At 37.9% G+C, this 23,053-nt stretch overlaps 2 protein-coding genes across 2 annotated transcripts; both read right to left on the reverse strand.

Annotated features, from left to right (window-relative positions):
• Positions 1-1,279: 1,279 nt before the first annotated feature.
• On the reverse strand, positions 1,280-8,030 carry LOC111592405 (5-hydroxytryptamine receptor 2B). The gene is made up of 8 exons (XM_023304580.2): positions 7,909-8,030; positions 5,596-5,729; positions 5,111-5,220; positions 4,408-4,597; positions 4,202-4,339; positions 3,261-3,605; positions 2,561-2,962; positions 1,280-1,846 (listed from the first exon to the last, which is right to left on the reverse strand). The coding sequence occupies exons 1-8, from the start codon at positions 7,958-7,960 to the stop codon at positions 1,748-1,750; spliced, it is 1,470 nt and encodes a 489-aa protein (XP_023160348.2). The 5' UTR covers positions 7,961-8,030; the 3' UTR covers positions 1,280-1,747.
• A 13,060-nt stretch (positions 8,031-21,090) lies between these two features.
• On the reverse strand, positions 21,091-22,161 carry LOC111602282. Its single transcript, XM_023319283.2, has 3 exons — positions 21,879-22,161; positions 21,495-21,710; positions 21,091-21,386 (listed from the first exon to the last, which is right to left on the reverse strand). The coding sequence occupies exons 1-3, from the start codon at positions 21,985-21,987 to the stop codon at positions 21,091-21,093; spliced, it is 621 nt and encodes a 206-aa protein (XP_023175051.2). The 5' UTR covers positions 21,988-22,161.
• Between the last annotated feature and the right edge of the window lie 892 nt (positions 22,162-23,053).

Consider the following 23,053-nt stretch of genomic DNA (forward strand, 5'->3'; position numbering starts at 1 on the left):
TTTAAATAAAACACACTCGAAACCTTTGATAAAACACAATTTTTAATAACTTTGACATCAAGTACACATCGAGAATTTGATTTGTTTTCGTATTTTTTTTTTGTTTGTTTTTCTTTTTTTGCAATGACACACAGAAAGTTTTAGTAAACCGCTAGGATTACAAAGTACTTACTAGCTAAAATATGAGTAGTATGAATATATATATATATATATATATGTATATATATATAGTTTTTTTTTGTAGTATGTTTATATGCACATTGAAGCGTATTCGTATTACTTCTAATATCAAATGTTGTTGTTCAGATTCATTGGAAATCATAATCTATACATACACATAAATATAAGCATATATATATATATATGCATGTGTGTAGGTGTGTAGGTGTGTTTGTGTGTGTGCGTGTCTGGTTCAGCACTTTGCGCTTGTTAGTCGTGTTGCATGTGCTTACACTTCAGGCTGGCTGAAAAAGTTTGATTCTGCTTTGGCTCTCTGAATAATTACAATTCACATAATTTGATTACACAATTCCGACATTATCAAGTTTCTTTTTAATTTTTTGGTTTTTTGAAATTTTATGCTCGGGAACTTGCTTTAGGCTACAATACTCAGATATTCTAAATGTATGTGTGTGTGTGTGTGTGTAAATTCGTTACAAATGCTGTTGCAAAGGACTTATAGAGTACAGGTAATTTGTATAATACTCTTGCAGAAAAGTTGTATATACAATATATATCTGCTCTTATAGGTATGCTATACTTTTTGATAAAGCAAAATTCTATGAGCTACTCGAAGCTTATAGACTATAGACTTATATGCCAATCGGCTCTCTGCAAGAGTATTTATACTTCGGCTAGCCGATTTCTGTTGCCTTATACACGTTTAATTTTCCAATAATTTGTTAAATTTTTAATTGAACACGAACAAAAATGAGAAAAGTGATTTGCTCGTCTTGGGCTGCTGCTTATGCGAGAACTAACACAGAACAATTGAAAGCGTACAAAGTTTTTTGGACCCAGCCTTATCAGTAATGGAATATTATATATATATATATGGTCACATATACACACAGATAATGCTAAACAATAAAATATTGCCAATCTTCCAAGCTTTGCTAAACTTATCTAAATTTTTTTTGTTTTCTTTTTTTTTTTTTTTGCCTAATTCTTTAAGACACAGGGAAGACTTTAGGAATATTTTTTGTTACATAGACATATATATATATATATGTATATATCAACTACAATACGTATGCGAATACATTGATTTGTGTGTGTGAGTGTGTGAGTTTTCTTATAATAAACATCTTCTATATAGCTTATAAAAATTGTTGTTAATTTGCTTGGATTTCTGCTTCTTTGTCGGTTGCTAGTTGGGGCACGTGTGTGTTATTCGTTAAGGTAGGTTTAGGAATTACTTAGAGCGTACATGTACTTAGGATTGTCTCTGCTAAAAATATCGTCAAACGCACTACGAACTACAAAACTAATCGCCTAACTAGAGTTTTAAGTTAATGCAATGCAATGCCTATAACTTCAATTCCATATCCAGTTTCATTTACATATCCATTTACATGCCACTTTTTGTCAGTTGGCCTCTGAGTTGATATCGCTTGAGTCTATATACAGTACTCGTACATATGCGTATATGTCGATTTGTAATGCCTGTGTTTAGTAACTTTTGCTTTCACCTTTTGGTTTAGGTTGTGGCTTACAGATACTGGTCCTCGTTGGTTTTCAGTTGAAATCAAATTTTCGCACTGCGCGCCCGTGCCGCATGCTTGCGTCCGAATAGAATACGCTTAAAGGCGCGTCGGAACTCTGGATTGAAAATGGTATAGATGACCTGTATAGAGAGTGGGTGATGTGGTGTGAGAAGAGTAGGGAGTTTATATAAAAAATTATATTCAATTTTGAGTAATTATGGCTAAAATATATAATGTAATATAAATATATAATATATATATAATATATATTAGAAAGATGAATTTGCTGATCTTCTAATAAAAAATATATTTTTTAGATTAAATTAGTTTGTTAGTTTAATTTATTTAACCGTTCTTATGCCATTCAAAGCAATATATACGAATGGCTTAGGGCGTGTCAAACAGGCTTGATCAATCAGCCAATTACAAGACTCTCAGTTCCTTCTATTAGCAAAGTTTAAGCCAGCTTAAACTGCTACAAATAGTCATAAATATGTGTGAAATTGTAGAGAGAGAAATTTAGCCAAGCCATTCATTCATCAATCATTCAATTGGAATGAAACTGTTTGAAAATATTGCAATGCTTCAATTAAGTCAGTTGGGTATTGATTAGGTTGGAAAAACGTTGAAAAATGGTTGAAAATTAACAAAATTTACAGCTGCTTTTACTTTGGTCTTTTTTCAATTGAGTTATATATATATATATATATGGTAGATCAATCATCCAATCAGAACCACTCACACTTGGCTCATTTGTTACACACACAGGACCAAGGACCGTATTGCAATGGACAGTTGGACAAATCTTTTGGGGTTTCACTTGGTTTGTTTCTTTTTTGTCCTTCTATACGTACCGGATTGAGTGTCGAATTGAAGTAGCCCAGCCAGAGGAAGAGCGATGCAACTGCTGGATGAATTTCACAATCCTTGCACAGGCTCATTGTGAGGGCCATGACAAAGAAGGGCAGCCAACAGATGACAAAGGCGCCGGTGATGATGGCCAATGTTTGCGCTGCTTTACGTTCACGTTTCGCCTCCAGCAACTGACGTCGTTTGGCCAGCTTCTGGTGCGGATTGGCTATGCTAGCCAACACGCCACGACCAACAGTCGTTCCAATGGGACTTGTGGCACCAGTGCCAACCCCTCCCTCGCCTGCTCCCGTCGGCTTGCCGCCCATGGCGATGGATTGTGCTAGCGGCGTAATGGCATTCAAATGGGATGCTATTAGATGCTGCTGTGCGGCGCTGGCCACCTGCTGTGAGAGCGTTATGATTTCGTTAGCATTGCTCGTGCGATACTGAGAGAACGAGAGTGAGACGGCGCGAGAAAGAGAGAGAGAGAGAAAAAGCGAAGCATTGAAAGACAAAGACAAGAAAGTGCACACACAAAGCAAACAGAAACAATTAGCTTCGTTTTGTTGAAACAACTGAGCAGTTGGAGCAGTTGTAGCAGTTGCAGCAGCTGAGCAGCTGCACAGTTGAGCTGAGCATAGCACACAGGTAACTAACTAGCTCAGCTTCCATTCAGTTGCTCCAGTTGCAGCGGCTACTTACGTCATCGGCATCGCTGGATATGGTCGTGAGTTCGGTGCCCGCGTGGCTTTTGTTATCATAGTTGCTCGTACTGAATTCTGTCTCCTCCCGGGTAATGGCCAGGCTGGCAAAGTCGACGGCAATGGCTGCCACAGAACGTGCCACGGCACCCTCGGTGCCAGCATTAATGTTGGCCGTATTTGTGTTACGTCCAAAGCATATCTTAATTCGTTTACGTGGACGTCGCTGCATTTGGCCAGCTTCATTTTCCGTATCTTCCAGTTGTTCGCGTTGCTGTTCACGCTTCTCGCGTAAGCGACGTTTACCTGCTCGCTCCTTGGGCACATCACGCGCCATCGAATCGCACTGCAAAATTTAATTATATTTCGCTGTTTAACAGGTAAAGAGTTGGCGTTCCCTCTGCTCCCCACTGTAACCCTTTTCTTTTATATATCTTTTCACTCTATCTCTTTCGCTGTCTGCCTGGCTGTCTGTCTGTCTGTCTGTCTTTCTGTCTATTCCCTCATTTCCAATTCGCTTTTAGCTCTTTTCTTGTATTTGATTTAGAAGCTGTCCTAAGCATTTCTAGTTGTTCCCTCGGGGCACATTTTGTTTTTAGCTAACATACAACTAGCTAAAGCCTTTGAGTTAATCGCACATTTGCCACGCCCATTCGCCCACGCACACATAAATCGTTGAGTGCGAACTTTTTGGCTGCTTCAAGTGCTCATTTGGGCCCGGCCCTAATGGGTAGCAAAGGATTCGCATTATCGTTTCGGTTAATGACACGCTCATTACGGCAACAAGACATGGTTTTTAGCTCAAATTTCATTAGACGACGGCCACGCGCGCGCGCTTTTGTACGCTTCATATTATTTAACATTTGTCAATGCCCCCAAACTAGCTGTAAATTTATCAAATTAATTGTGAGCCCAAGACCCAGTTCCGTTCGCCCAACTTACCTCGGTCTCAGTTAGCGTTATGTTGAACGACTTTTGTGTGCGTCGCTGTATGCGTTTCCTAGCAATTAAATAGATTTTCCAATACAGAAATAGAATCACCAATAGCGGCACATAGAACGTGCAGCATGTGGCAAATATCTGTGGCAAGCAAAACAACTTGGATTAAACACAATTGTGTGTGCCACAAGGCAAACTGCTTGGCTCACCTGATAGGCCACATCCTGCGATACCATGCAATTCTGCTCCTCGATGCGCTTCATATAGTCTGGATCCTTCCAGCCAAACTGCGGCGCCAGCGACACAATCAGCGCAGCGAACCACACGCAGAATATCATGATGAAGACGCGACGCGGTGTACGCAAATTGTTGTAATCAATGTTCGTAACGGTCCAGTATCTGCAATTTAACAAAATGTGAGAAGGAGAAAGTGAGAGAGACAGAAGAGAAAGAGTGACTGATAGATAAAAGTGTGAAGTAACGAGCTGTGAGGCGAGGGCGAGGGGAGGCGAGCTGCCTATATAAAATACATATCAAATAATATGCTCCAAGAGGAAAATAGTATAAATTTTAAATAGTTCAGGGAGTAATTAGAAGCAAGTAGCTCGCATGAGTAGTTAAGAGAGAGAGAATAGTGTGAGAGAGTGATGAAGAAGCTAGCGACGACTATTAAGTGGCAAGCAGTGAGAGGAGAGAGGAGAATAGCTCGCAAAGCTTCAAGATGATTGATAATGAGGGAACGAACGTGTCATCCATGAAGTATGAGAGAGTGTTAATCACATTAGATGAAATGAACTAGCTTGAAAGAGCGCACTATCGCAGCTTCCACTCAGCAGGAAGCAACTAAAACTATAGAAAGCAGCAAGCGACAAGTAAGAGGCGTTAAAAAAAATGTCATTTTAGTTAGCTCACCTGTCTGCCGCGATGGCCACCAGGTGCAATATGGATGCTGTGCAGCAGAGCACATCGCACGATGTCCAAATATCGCAGAGTTCCGGTCCAAGGATCCAGCCATTGCTTATCTAAATTGAATTGAATGCAAGGACATAGATTTTCAGTGTTTGCTTTGCCAGCGGGAATAAATGCAATTAAATTATGTCATTGCGTCTTCAGTGCTTTGCAAGATGACGCAATTTGAACAATTAACAACGCGCAATGGCTCATTACGCATACACACACACACACACACCTACACACATATATATATAGCAGTCTCCTTTTCGTTCGTGACACTTGCTGCGGGGCAAAGTCAACTCTTTGCTCGTAATTTCATTTGCACGCTTTTCATTCCAAGTTTCCATTAGGGTAATGAAGTTTGTGCTTGGAGCTGTTGCAACAACTGCCAGCGACAACAAAAGCAGTCGCTTGCACAACAAGCAGCAGCAACAACAACTTACCTCGTAGACGGCGCCAAGCGGCATGACGAGACAGGCAACAAATAAATCAGCAACTGCCAGAGATGCGACCAAATAATTAGCAACATTTTGCAAGTTTCGCTCGAGTATAATGGCGGCAATCACAAATACGTTGCCTGCGAGTGGTAAGGAAAAGAATGTGATTTAGTGCAGATATATATGATATATATAAATACAATTTATGATATATATAAATGTGATTTACGTATGCAATGTCTTGAGAATTCGTCAAGCAGGTTGTCAACATTTTGTCTGGAGTTTCGACTTGTTTTTTTTACTATATAGAACAGTTTTTATATCCAGGAATCCAGGAACATTATAATGCTAGTTTATACTATTTCTTATAATTATTATACTCTTATATAATTATTATTAAATACTTATATAATTATACATTGAAGATGCTTTGCTTAGTTGAATTTATTCATTGAATTGAGTCAAAGGTCAAAGTCTTGACTCTGGCAGCAGCTAAGTGTTAAATTTCCAGTCTGTAGCTCTTATAAATTTCGAGACAAACAAATAAGATTAAATCGCATTAATCAAGAATATATAAATTGTGGGGATTAAAGGACCCCACTTTGTTCTCTGCCCTGCACGCAGTTGGGTTTTAGTTGTCACGCAAAGTAAGTGAAAAGAGTTGAAACGTATCAAATAATTTGCTTGGCTCATTTAGCTTTTTAAATATTTAATTAATTGCCTTAGCTCAATAAAATGCGTTTTAATTGTTCACTTCAAATACATGAAATATTAATTCAGTCGACTTTTGTGCTGCAGGTAGTCAATTAAGTTAAGGCTTTGATTGCAGCCAGCAGCCGTATCGAAATGTCTGTCATTGGCGCTGGACGAACTGTTTTATTATGCCAAAATCAATCAGGCTTTGCTGCACGTTTCTAATTGCAGGCAATTGTGCATGGCATAGCACATGCCGCCAGAGCTCGAGCTCGAGCTAGAGAACACACACTTTCTACTCAAACTGAGCCAAGTTCAATTTCGAAAGCCTTTGGGGCAGGTTGAAATGGGAAACGGAGGTAGCCGGCAGCTGCTGCTTGCCACACTCTCTCTCTCTCTCTCTCTCTCTCTCTCTCTCTGTGCGATGCAAATGATGCAACTTGGCAAATTGTAATTGCCACGGCGGCATTCAAAAGCTTTTTGCCTCACTGTCAGCCCGATGCTCGTCTCTAACTGTGTCGCTTTGTCTAGTGTTTGTTGTTGTTGTCTCTTGTCTGTTGTCTGTTCGCTGTTGTCTGCTGTCTGTTGTCTGTTGTTGTTAGTGCTGTGCGCCTGTCTACAGTTTATCAAAACGTTTTTGTCACTGCTGCATTTGCATATGCTAGCAGCAGCCACAGTTGCGTATGTTGCGCATACGCCGCGTGTGTCGCACACACATTTATCTCGCTGTGTCTACCTGTGCGTGTGTGTGTCTAAGGCTGTGCGCGTTTGTTTGCACACTTTCCATTTGACGCCTTGGCGCGCTTTTAATAGCTTTTCACGTGTCGATGGCAACAACAGCAACAGCAACAACAAAAAGTTATTTTTATATAAAAAAAAAACAAAAAAAAAAAACGCATTTTTTTCTAAACTTTGTTTGCTTTTGTCGCTTGGCGTCCTTGGCTGGCAAGGACTCGCAGGACGCAACTCAACTCTCTGCTGCTCTTCGCTAAGTGCGACGTTTAACGCAAAGCTTTTTAAAACGCGCGCGCACTCTAAGCACATAACTGCCACGCCCAGCTCTAGAAATTGACGCCCCCCTCTCACACCAACGAAAAAAAAACTTCACGGCAGCAAATCATCTTTCGTAAGCCAAAAATCAATAAAATTTTCAAGCAGCGCAATAAAAATCTTCTGCATCATAAATTTCACTTCATTTACAGTTTGGACGATATGGCAACATTACTTTTTTTTTTCTGTTGCCTGCCTCCCGGCGGCATAAATTTGAGAATAATTTAACGGCTACAAAATCTGGCAGCATGCCACACCCACTTGCCAGTTGCCACATAAATGATAGCAGCTGCTTAAAGACATGAGTCTAAGTGTGCTCGCTCGTGTTGTATAAAGGGGGCATATTGGTTTTATCAATGATCAAAATTTATATTCATAGGACATAGCCGTAAAAATCTGCTGCAGCGTCAGGAACTTGGCCTAAATGAGGTTAAACAAGTTTTGCAGATCATTGGCAAATCGGCAGACCTTGACTATTTTTGTTTCCTCAGCCCGGAACGCGTATGCTGCAGTCGATGTTGCCCGACGGCAATGTTCTTAAGTATGTGCATGCTTGGAATGTTGCTGTTTGCTTACCTATAATGGTGACGAGTATCATTAGGCCCAGCACAACGGTCATGGCAATCATTTTGACCAGTAGCCAAAATTCAGCTGCGGCACGCTCATTGGCAACACGTTGCTCCTCCTCCAACTGTGTGAGGTTGCTGCCTGCATTGCTGCTGCTGCTGTTGCTGCTGTTGTAGCCGCTGCTGCCGTTGATGAGCATTATGCTGCCGTTGTAGTTGCTGCTGTTGTAATTGCTGCTGCTGCTGCTGTTGCTGCTGTCGCCGTTGTTGATGTTGTTGCTGCTGCTGCCGACGCCGACGCCGCCGCCAGCATCCAGCTGTGTGAGACTGCCATTCAGTTCAATGAAGAGGCTCTCGTTGAACAATATTGCTGGCAGTTCTATTTCCAAAATGCTTGGTACATCACCAATTGCCCCAAACTCAAGCAGTGTGGCTGGTGTTGTCATTGTGCTCAGCATGTTGTTGTTGGTGCTCTGGCTGCTGCTGCTGCTGCTGCTGCTTGTTACTTAACGCCCAGTGGGCGTGCCGATGTATGTGCGAGTTCTTAAAACAGTTGTTGCTGCTGCTGTTGCTGCTGTTGCTGCTGCGACAAAGCTCGCTGTAAGCGCCTTTGTTGCTGCTGTTGCTCTGGCTGCTGCTGCTGCTGCTGCTGGCGTCGCAGCTGTTGCTGTTGATTTTGTTTCAGTTCGTGTTGCTGCCGTTGTTGCGGGTGATAAAGCGCCTTAATCGTGCTTGCCAAGCACTTAACACGTAAACTGAAATGTTCGGGAATGAGACAGACTCTGTCAGTTGAATCACAAAAAAAGACTAGAAAAACAACAACAAAAACGCGTCTAAAAAGCTACAACAAAAATTTGATTTGGTCACCAAAGCGCAAGAGACATAGAAAAATAACTAAAAAAAAAAAAATAAAAAAAAACCAAAATTTTAAAGTGCATCTAATATAATTTATGATTTATCTTTCGATTAACAATAATTGTAAAAGGAAACTTTGTTTTAAAGTTCAGTTTTTTTTAATGAATCAGGCTTTATGGCTTAATTTTAGAGCATAATTTAAAGGCAAGAATTCAGGTATTATATGAGATACAATCAAAAAAAAAAATATATATATATATATATCATATGAAATTTTCAGCTATTTATAGCTTGAACTCTAACCTTGTTGCATTGTGTAGCAACAATTGGTAAGGGTAAATTTTAATAATTTCCTCAAAGTTAAATCATAAATTTATAAAAAAAAATTATAAAACACACTTATCTCGTAGGACAGTGTAAAACGAGCCTATCTTGAAGTGAAAAAGCATTCATGACCGAGTTAAGAAGCCTGTTACCAAAATGCTTCGTCCATGTCTTCCAAAGTGCAGAGCTGTTCATATAAATAAGAACGAGCACTTGTACACTAACCATGTAGTGCAGTGTAATCATGCTTTATTCTCAACTAAAGAGGAGAGTCTATATCTATTCCTTACACAATATTTTTAACTTAACTAAACCATAAATTTGTTGTGCAGTTTAGCTTAGTTTCAGTTAAAGTTATAGAGCAGCTTCTGAGAATATTCTGTTTTAGAAACAAGTCTCAATTCTGGAAACTTGTAAAATTGTATAAAAATGTAATTCTTAGAAAAGCTGTTAAGCTGCAACCTGTGTAGTTTGTAGCTGCTATACCAGCTTTGTGTGCAGCGCTTCAAGGCAGCTAAACTGAATCGCTAATAGCTTTCAAACTGTAGCACACTTCAAGCGGACCTTTTTTAATTGAATAAAAAGATTACAAATGAAAAGCCGCTAGCTTGTAGTGCAGTGTAGCAGTCGCTTATGCAAGTATAGCCTTTATTCAAGAGTCTCTCTCTCTCTCTCTCTCTCTTGGTCGCAGTGTGTTTTTCCATCTCTGTAGCTATCTGGCGATGACCCCATCTGACAGCTTCCTTATCACGCGCCTCTATTGATTAACGCCAATTGCTAGTCCACAAGCTTTAATACATTTGAAAATGTTGCTGGGAACACAACAAGTTTTACCGCTATTGCAGCTCCTGCTGCTGCTGCTGGTGTGTCTGTCCGCCACTGGCTATCCGCAACGCTATCGTATGGACCAGCAGCGACGTCTGCCCAATGGGCCGCCCAGAGAGTTTCGCTCGGAGTTCAGAACTCCGCCATTTCGCAACTAAAAGCTGTCGAGTTGTGTTTGTCAGCTAACTTTTTTTTATGTTTGTTTTTTTTTTTGCTTGCAAAGAAAAAAGTGAAAATAAAGTCGACAGTAAAGCCAGGTGTGCAGACCTTTTGCATAAGTGTAATCATTTAATACACACAGAGTGCCGTTGTTTGTCTCTCTCTGTCTCTCGTTGTCTGCCAGCGCGGGCTGTGCCACTTGCCCTTTTGTGTGCAGTAGAATGCAACACATTAGGTGACCTTTGTCTGTATCAAGGTGCACGGCAGGTGAGCAGCCACCTAAGCAACAATCTAACAAACACTAAACAAACACTGCCACTCATCTGTGTTAGTGTGTGCGCGAGTGTATAGGTGTATGTGTTAGAATTGTGTGCGGTTGCAGGCAGCGTAAGATACACACAGACTGAGTAAACCGCTAAGGTGAATTACGAAGGTTGCCCATAAAGTTGTGGCTGTTAATTAATTTTTGAAAGTTCAAATTTAAGCACAGAATTACTGAAGGCGAGACAACTTATAGATCAAGAGAATTATAGAGTTAAAAAGAGAGAGAGAGAGAGAGAGTGAAAAATAAAGTAGAGAAAGGGAAAGAGATCTAGAGAGAGAAAAAAGAGAGTGTGATATAGAAATAGAACCCGAGAGGGTGGGAAACAGAGAGATACCAGGGGAGTAGACAGAGCGAGAAAGAGAGAGATACAAGCCGAGAGAGGTGTAAAAATCCAGAGGGAGAAAGATGCCAACATATAGGAAGAGACGAAAATCTTACAACTCAAATCTACTTTCTATATTTTTTATTTTACAATTTATTTTGAATCTTGAAATGCCATGGAGAGTGGAAATTCCCTATGCGAATCCTACGTTTAAAATATGTCCTAGATTGCTGTTAGCAAACTTAGATATTCCCTGTTGGGCTACTTAAATTATATATTAAACATAGCCTTAATTTTGTTAATTCTCAAGAAACTTCCCTCGCATTAGCTTTGCAAATGGCAGCACATGTATATATAAAGATATATATATAAATATATATATTTGTATCTTTTGGGCTTGCATAGACTGGCTAAAATGTTAATGCTGCTAACGGACAAGGGAAATGCAGGCCAGCGAGCAGTAACTCGCAGCAGCGACAGTGCGATGCGCCCAAGCAGCTCATGTGTGAGATATATTTTCATAGTCAAGGTAATCGCCTCGGAGACCGAGCATCCACACACTCGCCTTGCACCCAGCCACGCCCACAGCATATGCATTGCCTTGGCTATTAATAAATGCAACTAACTGTTTGTCCGATGCGCAGGGTCAACTTTTATTTTCAGCTTTTTATACTCGCTTTTTTTTGGCGTCTAGTTTTGCTTTTGTCTTCTGCGAATCGCTTTTAATTTTGAATTGCGAATGATGTTTTTTGCTTAGTTGTTGTAGTTGCTGTTGTTGCTCCCTATGGCAAGGCTACATCATATTTTTTGCTGTGCTTATGCCCTCTGCATAGAGGTACACGACGAGCGATGCTTGTCAGCCGCAACATGGAGGAACAGGAGCAGCACACAGAAAACGAGCAAAAAACAACAAAAAATATAACATAAAAATATATAAAAAAATCGAAAAAAATATTTGTAAAAAAAAAGGAAACATTTTTTGCTGACGTTTGCAAGCAGCTCGCTGCGGGGCATAGTACGAAAATCGCGCGCTTACTTAGCAGCCACAGTCAGAGGCATTCGGAATCCTTTCATACACAGAGGCACACACACACACACAGTCGGCACACACACACTCGCTCACACTTGAATTAATTCATAGTCTAATAAATATACAAAAAGTTTTGTATATGTTGAATGCCTGCAACTGGCAGCGCCTTTTTATGCTGTCACACAGACCGAGCGGACTGGCAGATATAGAGAGACGGAGTAAGAGTGGGAGAGGCAGCACCCGCAGCAGTGCTAGTCGCCACGCCCCCTGCCGCCCGTTTAGTTGTCATTTGTGTCAGCATAATCTGCAGCGCTAGCCTTTATCTCTCTACTCCATCTGGCTTTTTTAATTCTATTTGCTGTGCTCAACTTTGAGTCGTGTCTGGACAATGTGCCAATTAGCAGTGGCTTTTTATCAAGCGAAATGTTTTAATTAAACATGTATATTAAATTTAGTTAGCTAAATGGTCGGAAATCTGTCGAGCAATCAAATGCCATGATTTATGGAGCAACTGGAAATTGCCATTTCATAACTCGGACAAATCTTTCAGTCTCTCTCTTTCCCATTTATGATATAAAATTGAAATTGAAATTGAATTCATTCGATATTGCTGAAGAACTTGGACAATTGCCCCATCAGCCGAACAACGAACTGCACTCAAGCGCATTGGTAACTTTTCACAAAGTTTGTCCACTAATTGCTTCAACTCCGACATCATATAGTGAAACGAGAGCAGTTTTGCCATCGAACTAAACAACTATTGCGAACACACACCCATAGACCTAAGGCCATTCGCAATCCCATTAACTCGACAATAGAACCAACAAAAGCAGCTGCAATTGCAACAACAAACAAATACTAAAATAAAAGCAATTGCAATGTTTTCCTTTATTTTCGCTAGCAACAATTTTAATGTGAAGTGAAAGAAGCAGCTAAACGAATATAAAATACTCTACTAGGAATAAGTCTAACCTGTTTGAGTAGATGACGCGTAATGTTATATAGTTATATTCGATATTCGTTTTGTAGTCTATGTTCAGAGAAGTTTCATTTAGTGATTTAGTCTAGAATTCTAAAATCAGTTTTTTTACATTTCATAATAACTTAAAATGCTGTTCAGATGCTTCTTGAGCCTTGGATTGATTTATATCATAGGCGAAAGGAACAATATTGAACGATGATATAATGATATAATATCATGATATAATAAGATATTTTCCTAACAATATAAATTTAAAAATAAAATTTAAAATCAAAAATATCAGAAATACCAGAATATTACTTTTAATGATTTAATATATAAGTTCATTGTTGATAAGAAATTTATTATAGATTTTAAAGAGCATTGAATAATTCTGAATGCTTAGATAAGTCTCTTACATAAGGAGCCCATTGAGTTGATCTAAGATCTTTGAGCAGCTAGATAAACTATACAATATACTATACTAATTAATAACATAATATATATATATATATATATATATATATATATATATACATATATATATATATATAATATAATATATGCAATATACTATACTATATAACATACTATACAGAAACAAAGAATAAGAAGCATAGCTACCTAAAAGTTAAGATGCTGAAAATGTTGTAAAAAAGATATTGATATTGCCAAATATCAAATTTAGTTAGGGTACAAATGAATGGCTTCAGCTAAGATCATTCTATGGGAACTATATATGCTATAAGAGCTACACTCTATATATTCTATATAGCTACAACAAAAACATGAAGAAAGTGAATAGATAAAGAAGCAGACAGAGCTGCTTATATAGGCAAACAGAGAGATTGAGTTGCTTATATATGTACTCTGATTTTTATCATACAAAGCACTCGTAGAACATACTAAAAAGTGTTAATTAAATAGAATTTGATATGCATTATATAATATGATATTATTTTATTATTATATAATATTAATACTAACTACCAGCAGCCAAGTTATAGAGAGATGAGATAAATATAGTTACAGAATTCTGATAGGATATAGTTCAGAGCTCATATATAATAGCTTTAATTACTAATTTGGACACATTTCTTGATAAAAGTTCAGAGGCCACTTTAAAGTCCAATACAAATAAAATATTAAATGCATTGAAATTTCTCTGGAGCTGCAATTCAGCGTGCTTAGTTGCTCAATGCACTGTTTAGCTCTCGCTTTAGCTGTGTGCTGTTTGCCCTAAGGACTTATGGCTGCTGAAGTGCTTCGCTTCGGCTTGACCTTGGTCTTACTTTTAAATATTATATATGTATATATATTTGTATATTTGTATTTGGACTCTTATTCATTATACTCACACATAAGCATAATTATGTCCTTTCACATTCATTTTCGTGCGCTTCATTAGCGACGCTGCAGCGCCGCAGGTAAATGCGTCAACATAAATATTTATGCCGAGTGTCACGAGACGACAACAACAATAACAACTACGACAGCACACCACAACAAGCTTTAACAAAATGCGACCACAATCTCGGCAGCTGTGTGTGTGTGTGTGTTTGTGTTTGTATTTACTTTTTTGTTGTATTTAATTTCACGTTTTTATGTCTTAATTATGCGGGCGTATTTCACTTTTTAGTTCAGTTTCTTGTTAAGTTTGATTTTCGCTTCTTTGAATTGATTTTAATTTAATATTTGATTTTTTGTTTGTAATTAAATTTTTAGCACAATTTTTTTGTTTTATTTTAAAAATTGAGAGTTTCAGTCTTTAATGTAGATCCTGTTGCTGTCGGCGGCACATGCGTCTTTAACCTATACCCAAGCATAACTATTGACAAACTGCCTCAATGTGGCCGTTTGCTGTCAAACGGCAGCAGTAGCAGCAGCAACACAAGCCGCAGCAGCAGCAACAGCAGCGACAACAGCAACAGCAGCAGCTGATTTTTCATTTTAGACTTACAGCAGCGCCTGCGCCTGCCACATGCCACAGCGGCACTCTCTTATACGGCCAATTGGCGCAAAAGTCTACACGGCTTCAATTTAAGAGAAACGAGTTCGAATTCGAAGTGATGCTCTTAAAAAAGAAATTGTTTCAGAACTGTTGCATGATATTTGTTGCGCCTGCAGCTTGCAGCAATTAAGTTATTCAAACTTTTTTTTTACCTTTTCGTTTTTATTTTTGCCGCTTCAATGAAGCTGCTAAGCTAAATGCAATTTTTTTTTTGCTTTTTGATTTTGGCCAGTCGCTCGCTAATGGCTCAAAACATCTATTCTGCCGCTGCTTGTTGCAACTTTCAACAATGCCATATTTTATTCGGCTTTCAAAAGCTTTGCATTTCAGCAGTTTTTAATATGACTAATGCAATGTGCGAATCAGGCTGGGTCAGGCCCGAAGCTCGAAATGCCCATTAGCTGTGCTCGCTTTTATATGCGTGGTTCCTTTCAGTTATACCCTTGTTAGCTATTGATGAGTGTTTAATTGGGGTATATTAGCATTGGACAAGGCAGCAACAAATTTCGTTAAATATATATAACACAAAATAACAAAATACATATAGATTAATCTATAGACATCTAGACATTTGTTGTCGAGACTCTTGCACTGTCTGAATTGAGCAATCTCTATCTTCACAGCATCTTTTAATCATTGAATTATTATGCATTTCTAAATATATCATTACTTTATTAATATCGAAATTTATATCATATATTTACTTCGCTATATACTTTGCAGTATCCTAAAATTTGAGCTTTTAGTATTTGTTTAACCTTTACATATCCTGTCAATATAAGTCTACCAGAGCCATAAGCTCAGCTTTATTCAAATATAACTTAAATTTGTATTATTCGAGCATTTTTTTATTTCTTTAAGAGCTAAACTTTGCTGCTTTTGCCTATAAGTATATAAAATCAGCATTTAATATCAACTGTACCTACTTAATGCTGATTATGTATACCTACAGTTATATTTTAAGTCGCTATCGTTGACTCAGCTACTATTTATAAATCAGCTGCCTCAAATGTTAAAAGCTGGACTCCTTAAGTTTTATATATAAACATTCGAGTGCCCAAAAATAGATTAAAATCGATATGAAATATGCATATTTAGAGCATATCTCAATTTCTTTAAGATACATACATATATAGACATATATAGTACACCTAGGATATTCAAAAGTCTTTAAAAACTATATCAAAATGATATCAGTTTATACTTTATTTTATTTTATATTCAAAAGTCTTTAAAAACTATATCAAAATGATATCAGTTTATATTTAATTTCATTTTATATTCAAAAGTCTTTAAAAACTATATCAAAATGATATCAGTTTATATTTTATTTTATTTTATATTCAAAAGTCTTAAATCAAAATGATATCAGTTTATATTTCATCTTAATATTTAGTAGCTCTCAGCATCTATATAGTTCTTAAATACAAACTCTATATAATTAAGCAGTCTCTAAATCTCATCCTTCCCTTTAGGGTAGCTTCCAGTCGAGCAAGCTCTGTCTCTATAGCACTCTTGGCTTTTTTTTCAAGCTTCTTCTTCGGTCTTTTTTATGCCATTTCCTGTGCGTCTTTCATCTAATGCGCATTAAGCCAAGTCTACTATGCGTTGGCCCTTATTGGCATTTTCGATATTTGCGTTTCGTTTTTGAAGGCCATTTCTATGCAGTTGCCGTAACGTGCCGCACGGCGCAACGACTTCCAACTTCCAGCAGGCCACTCTGTGCAACATTATCGGGCATCAACTGCTCCAACTGGCCGGGCCAAGTGGCCTGGCTGCTTAGACAGAGAGGCCTGCGCTTCGTTTGCCATTTGATTTCCGTTTGAGCTGGGCGAGAGAGAGCGAGCTTTGTTATTGGGGTCCATCGTAAATTAGCAGCGGTTTATTGCCAGTACGTGACATTCTGGACGCGTCCCGGCGTCTGCAATTATTACGCCGTCCATTCATTTGCTGGTCAGCAGCGGCAGCTCGACTAGCCTGACTCGGGCTAACTTTTTTTTATGCTTTGTGCTGGCTTTTGTGTGTGATTGTCTTTTAAGTTTCTAGCCTGCCACTGCTGCCTTTGTGGCTTATGTGAGGTCACGCCCACTTGAAGGCGTTTGGCACTTTAACATTTCCTTATTCAATATTTGCACAACAATAAAACTTTGATTGTTCCAATTGTTCATGGGGCAAAGAACTTAAGAAGCCCTGCCTCACATTACGCATACGACGCGTGGCACTGATTTTAGTTTATTTCTTTGAATGGCTAATGAAAAACGAAGGCATTGATGGAATTTCAGTGGCTGTAAATACAAAGGGAGAGCGGGAGAGTGACAGAGATAGAGAGAGGCAGGCAGATAGAGTATTAAATATTTCCGTTTGCCTTTGTCTTAGGCTATAAACAAAAAGATTTCACGTTATTTTCTTTTACGATTTTCAATTGGAAACTTACTTTAAATAAAATGTGGCGAAAATATATATCAATTGATGGATGTTCTGTTGATGTATAAAAAAGCAGAAAAAAGAGATTGCAAAGGGACGTGCCAAAGGCATGGAAGTAGCTTAGAAGGAATGAACTTAAATTTTAAAAAGTAGCAAAACTTTTGTGAGTTTAAACAGAAATTAGGTCAGGTGAAATTTTATAATTTTCAATTTAAAATATAAAATTTGTATAGAGAAAGGGTACAGATAGAATTGAGTTGAAGCTAGAGATAGATGTAGAGCTGAAAGTTAAGGTAGAAAAAGTAGATCTAAGTCTACACATTTAGTAGATCTAGAGACTTATTTAAAGAGAAGTTGGTATAGGATTCATCAAGCACTCATTATATAAGAGCAACTCTGAGTTTGTTCACTTCTCAATCCAATTTATGAATTTAACTGCCATTCAAATTTGGTCTTATATTGGCTCTATACATAGAAAGCGAAACACATATTATTATTTAATTTTTTTTATGCTAACTTTATGTTTTTCTTTATCTTTTATTAAATTTAATTTCAAGCTAAAACTATATCTTTATTAAATACAGAGCAATGTCTCCTTACCATTCCAGCTATTCAATTATATTATTCTAATTAAATTATAATATTAAAAACAGTTTCTTGTTAAAGCTGCGATGCTATTTCAAGGGTTGTTAGTTTTTATACTATCTTGAAGCTATGCCCTTAATAACTGTACTAACTGCACATCATCCTAATGAGCTAGCAAGTTAAAGTTAATGCAATAGCAGTAGTGGCAGCAGCAGTAGCAGCAGCAGCAATAATAATTGCAGCAGCAGTTGCAGTTGCAGCTGACAAAAACCCTCGCAGCACGTAACGCGTTGCAATTCAAAAGTAACGCAGATTGGAAGTGTGTGTGTGTGTGTGTGTGTGTACGTAGGTCTGTGTGTGCATGCTGTGGAGCATTAAGATGGAGAAAGCTTTTGCCATTTACAATGCGTGACATAAAGTCGAGTCGAGTCGAGTCGAGTCGCCCCTCAATTGCAGCAAACGTGCTGCATTTTATGTTGCTGCTGCTGTACGAAGGGGCAATTGAACCAAAAGTTTGTTGACTTTTTGTCATTGTTTCGAATGGCTAAAAGTTCAGCGTGAAATGTTTCATAATTTGGCTTACACAAATGGCCAAAAACTGACAATCGACCAAGAGTTAAGAGCGGTACGTGTCAGGGACTCAGCTATATGTGCTCTCTATATATATGTATATGCGCATAGAGATATACGAAACTTTTGACGAGCATCAACAGTTCATTTCACTGTGAACTTTATGCCAAAGGCAATAAACTTGTTAGAGCGTAGGCATGCGGGAGGGGCGAACGTGGGTGGGAGACATGCATAACATAATAATTACATATAATAAAAACAATTTTTGGCATTTTATGACCACATAAAACTCTAGCATATTTTCAGGCAGCGCACTAAATTATTTGCAGTTATAACAACAGCAAACAGCTAGAAATAACAACACATATGTAGAATAACAACAACAACAACAACAATTGCCATCGACCAGAGCCAACAAAAAATTGAAGGAATTTACTGATGAATTGCGGTTTAGTTTTATGAGTTGCCAGAAGACAACATGCACTATAAATGTGTGTGTGTGTGTGTGTGTCATTCTTTTTATGATCAGCAGCAGCAAAATAGCAAACAAGCAGCGCTGCGTCAACATTTTATGCGTCTTTAATGTTTGTTTTGTGCATAAAAATCGAGACGCGACAAAGTCGAAGCCTTAAAACCCAAGGCTCAAAACAAGCACAAGCGCTCTAGAAGGCAGTGCTCGACTAGAAAATGCCCTCTAGCTGGTAACAAAGCTATTGCTTGTTAATATTCTGGATTTTGAATGTGTTGCTGACTGAAATTAATGCCATTTGATATCGATTTTTATCGATTTTAGAGCAATTGAATGAGTGAGCGCTTTAGGAAAAGCTACGTTAAGCACTTGATTTGTATATAAATTACAAGATTAATATTCATATAGACAGACGTTAAGACGGCCAGGCAGATGGATGGACAGAGGGATATACAGACAAAGAGCCAGAGGGACAACTAAACAGATAAAATAGGGCAGCTGGAGAGAGTTAAATTAAATCACCTGATTTTTCTCCAATCAAGAATATATACACTATGAAATTAAGCCTCTCTTTCTGCTTGTTACATATCTATACACAAGCACAATATACCCGCTTTACACATTTGCAATGTCTTGCAAGGTATAAAAAGTTGAGCTGCGTCCTTTTGGTAGGCGTCTTAGATGATATTTTAATGTGCGCACTTTGACACTTTTAATGAATATATACCCAGCATTAATTTACTTAATGAGAGCGCGTCCATTTAAAGTACAAGAGATATATGTATATATATTATATATATAAATAAGGAAAGTTTGACAAATGGCAAAATGGATGAAATGTTTGCTCGCACTCGCTCTCCATTTGCCCGAATGACATTGCGAACGACAATGGCGCAAACAATTTCCTGCTCATCATTGGCACATAATGAAGTTGGTAACGAAAAGCCATTGCTACTCTCACACACACATGCACACACACGCGCGCGCATACTACACACATGAGTGAGTGACGTTCAGGACTTGGGCTCAAATACAGGACGTGCAACGTGAACGGTCGGCTTAATGAGCCGCACTAAATTCACACGAAACTTTTTGGCCAACAAAAGCTCCAGAGACTCGACCAGACAGATTGGGCGAAAGGAGTGCGGGGGCGTGCCAACTATTTATCGCTGATGGCCGGACAAATGTGTTGCACTTGGGCGACTGGCAGGAATTTATTGACACACTCAATCGAACGCTTTTGCTACGAAAAACACAATTTTGCTCAACGTTCTACGCTTGGCCAATACAAACAGCAGCACTGCGTGTTGGCCAGGCCAACAAAAAAAAAAACCAACAACAAAAATGAGAAAGTTGTTATCAAAAAGTTAGTCAAGCTCATCTTCATTTAGCTGTTTGGCTGCTCTGGTTTTTGTTAATTTTTCTTTTTTTTTTCTTTTGCAATGAGAAGTTTGGAGTTGATTTGATACCCTGTACTGCACATGGGGTATTATGCTTTCGTGCATAATTATGGCTAGCTGTGCAGCGAGCATGTCTTTCTAACTGCTTATTAATCGGTCCATTTGTGCATAGGTCTTACCTCAAGGAAAATTATTGTATGGCATACTCAGTAAATATTTCTACGCAACTTATCGATTTGCTATGTCATGTCTATATAATCGATAAATATCGTTTTTTTGCTTATGCTTAAAGCATAACTTGAACTACACAAAAACTAGAGAAAAGCTATTATGACTGCATTAAATATAAGTAAATACATATTTATATAAATAAACAAATATTTAAATAAATAAATAAATAAATAAATATAAATAAATAATGCATTTCGCACCAAAATCGAGGGAGGTCAACTTATGTCTTAAGCTTTAGTTATACTCACATATGTATATCATATTCTTGACCCGAATTTGAGTAGGATTATTCATCTAGAATCCAATTGAATAATAATTTTCCCAGTGTCAAAGATGGTGCCTTCAAGGATTTAAACAACAGTTGTGTGCATTGTACAGGGTATCTGCTAGTCGCGTACTCTCAAGGAGAGCACTCATACATGTTTTTATTTATTTTATTATTATTGTCTCTCCTCCCATTTCAACTAATAACTAAGCTAATCTAAAAAAAAACTTAACAATTTAAAGTACATATGTATAAGTATATGTGTGTGTCTGTGTGTGTATATAAAGTCTGTAGTTTAAACATATGTGGAACGAATCAGAAATTTGTGACGAACACTTCAAATTGTGCAGGAATGTTAAGAACATATATAAGATATATATAAATAAAATTAGATATATATAAATATATATATATATATAGAAATTTGTACAATATGCTAATCATCATCCAGTTCATTAGCAGCAGCTCGATGAAATTCAATGCTGCTAACTTGTTGCATGCCTCTATTGTTGCTGCCACTGCTGCTGCTTGGCAGGCATTGATCCAGGTCCTCATCCACTTCGGCAGTTGCTAAGGGTGCTTTACCGACCACATTTGAGCTCAATTCCAACATTTGTACATCCTGGACATGTCCGTTTGATCTATATCTGCGGCGATTCTTAGTTAAAGGCAACTCTTTGGACAAATTCACGTAAACCAAAGCCATGACAGCAAAAGATATAATCACATAGGCTGCAATATATATAGAGAGAGAGAGAGAGGGAGAGAGGTAGATAGAGAGAGAAAGAGTGACTCATTAAGTTATGTTAGAGTATGCAGAAGTCGTCAACCCTCACTCACTTTCCATTATCAGATTGATAGTGCGGTACGTTGAACCGCGCGCGTCCAATTGACAACCTCGTTTATGGTCGTATAGCTTGGGCACGAACCATAGCAACGTCAAAGAGTACCAAATGATGACCGACCAGCGATCTCTCTTACGCAGCCCCAAGAAGAGAAACGCATTGAGAAATACGTTGCCCATGTAAACGGCTTGCCAAACAAATGGCTCACTGTCTATATATGAGAAACAAAAACAAAAACAAAGAAACAAAAACAAAAACAGAAACCGAAACACGCAACACAAACACAGCTGTCATTTAATTATATATATGTGTATATCAATCAATTAGAATCGATTATATATATTCCATATAGGTATATAGACATATCGATTGAGCTTACCGTCGTCGCTGGCTTTTTGCAATGCCACGCACCACATTAGAAAATATGATAGCGAATAGTAGACATTGATTATTGTAATGCCAAGGCCCAAGTCCAAATATTTGCTCATCTTGGCTGGTGGCAGTGTATAAGTGTGTGTGTTTGTGTATGTGAATGTGTGTATGTGTATGTGTGTGTGTCTGTGTATAAACTGTGAGCGAATAATTTCGCTCTTATGACATAAACAAACGCGAATCCGAACCCGAGACCGCTCGCCCAGAACGAGGGTTCAGCGTAGACTGGCGTACATCTTGTTTGGTCAGCCGAGCGAAAGAGAGAGCGAGAGGGTAGGAGAACGAGCATACACGTGAGAGAATGCTCTGAAGAGCAAGAGCGGGTGCAAAGAGAGCGGCGAGCACGTGCTGTGGAATCCATTCGCATAGCAAACAACAAACATGCTGTATGCATAGCCAGAGCGACAGCCAGTCGACGGGCGTATGCCCTTAGCAAAGCAAAGCGTAATGAATATATAAATAAAATAATTACTTTTTAATATTATTAATATTTAAGCAAACAAAATAATATATATAAAACTTAAACGTATATAAATACAAAACTAATACTTAAATAAATACTTGAATATATAAAATAAAATATAGGCTTCAAATTTTTAAAATTTTTCATATTTAAAAAATAATTATAATAAATAAATGAAAAATTAAATCTTAAGTCGCTAGTTAAGTTCCACAGAGTATATTATAGTCTACATAGGCAATGACAGCACTTTTTTTCATTATGAAAATATAAGCCTTATCATAAATGCTTCTTTAAAAACATGTACGTTTTATCAAAAGCGCTGGAAGTTAGTGAATTCGAGTATTCAGTTTTATGTTCCACTTTATGCTCTAATCATCACAATCATTGCCCTCTGCTCCGGCACAATCGATGTTCCTTTCACGTGATCCACAATTGTTATCTCCTCTGCTACCTCCACCTACGCTGATTTCATCATAGCAACAATCAATCATATCGCAGCAGTTATGCATATCATTGTTATCAATAGAATTGAAATCGAAAGTTTTACTATGGCTATCAGCGAAATCAGTAGTTATTACGTCTAGTGCACTAAGCGACTTTGTTACATTCGAATTCAATCAATTCAAGCGAATTGAGCAACAATTTGTATTTTTTATTTA

The sequence above is a fragment of the Drosophila hydei genome, unplaced genomic scaffold, assembly GCF_003285905.1.
Source record: "Drosophila hydei strain 15085-1641.00,03,60 unplaced genomic scaffold, DhydRS2 tig00008122-arrow-pilon, whole genome shotgun sequence".
Classification (NCBI taxonomy): domain Eukaryota; kingdom Metazoa; phylum Arthropoda; class Insecta; order Diptera; family Drosophilidae; genus Drosophila; species Drosophila hydei.

What these genes read in the sequence shown, in the direction of transcription:
- LOC111602282 (XM_023319283.2), bottom strand. Translation starts at nt 21,987, where the DNA reads ATGAGCAAATATTTGGACTTGGGCCTTGGCATTACAATAATCAATGTC. An exon ending in GCAAAAAGCCAGCGACGACG is followed by an intron (nt 21,711 to 21,878) that starts GTAAGCTCAATC and finishes TCTCATATATAG; the next exon opens with ACAGTGAGCCATTTGTTTGG. An exon ending in TATCAATCTGATAATGGAAA is followed by an intron (nt 21,387 to 21,494) that starts GTGAGTGAGGGT and finishes TATATATTGCAG; the next exon opens with CCTATGTGATTATATCTTTT.
- LOC111592405 (XM_023304580.2), bottom strand. Translation starts at nt 7,960, where the DNA reads ATGATTGCCATGACCGTTGTGCTGGGCCTAATGATACTCGTCACCATT. An exon ending in CGCAGGATGTGGCCTATCAG is followed by an intron (nt 4,340 to 4,407) that starts GTGAGCCAAGCA and finishes TGCTTGCCACAG; the next exon opens with ATATTTGCCACATGCTGCAC. An exon ending in TAACGCTAACTGAGACCGAG is followed by an intron (nt 3,606 to 4,201) that starts GTAAGTTGGGCG and finishes TAAATTTTGCAG; the next exon opens with TGCGATTCGATGGCGCGTGA.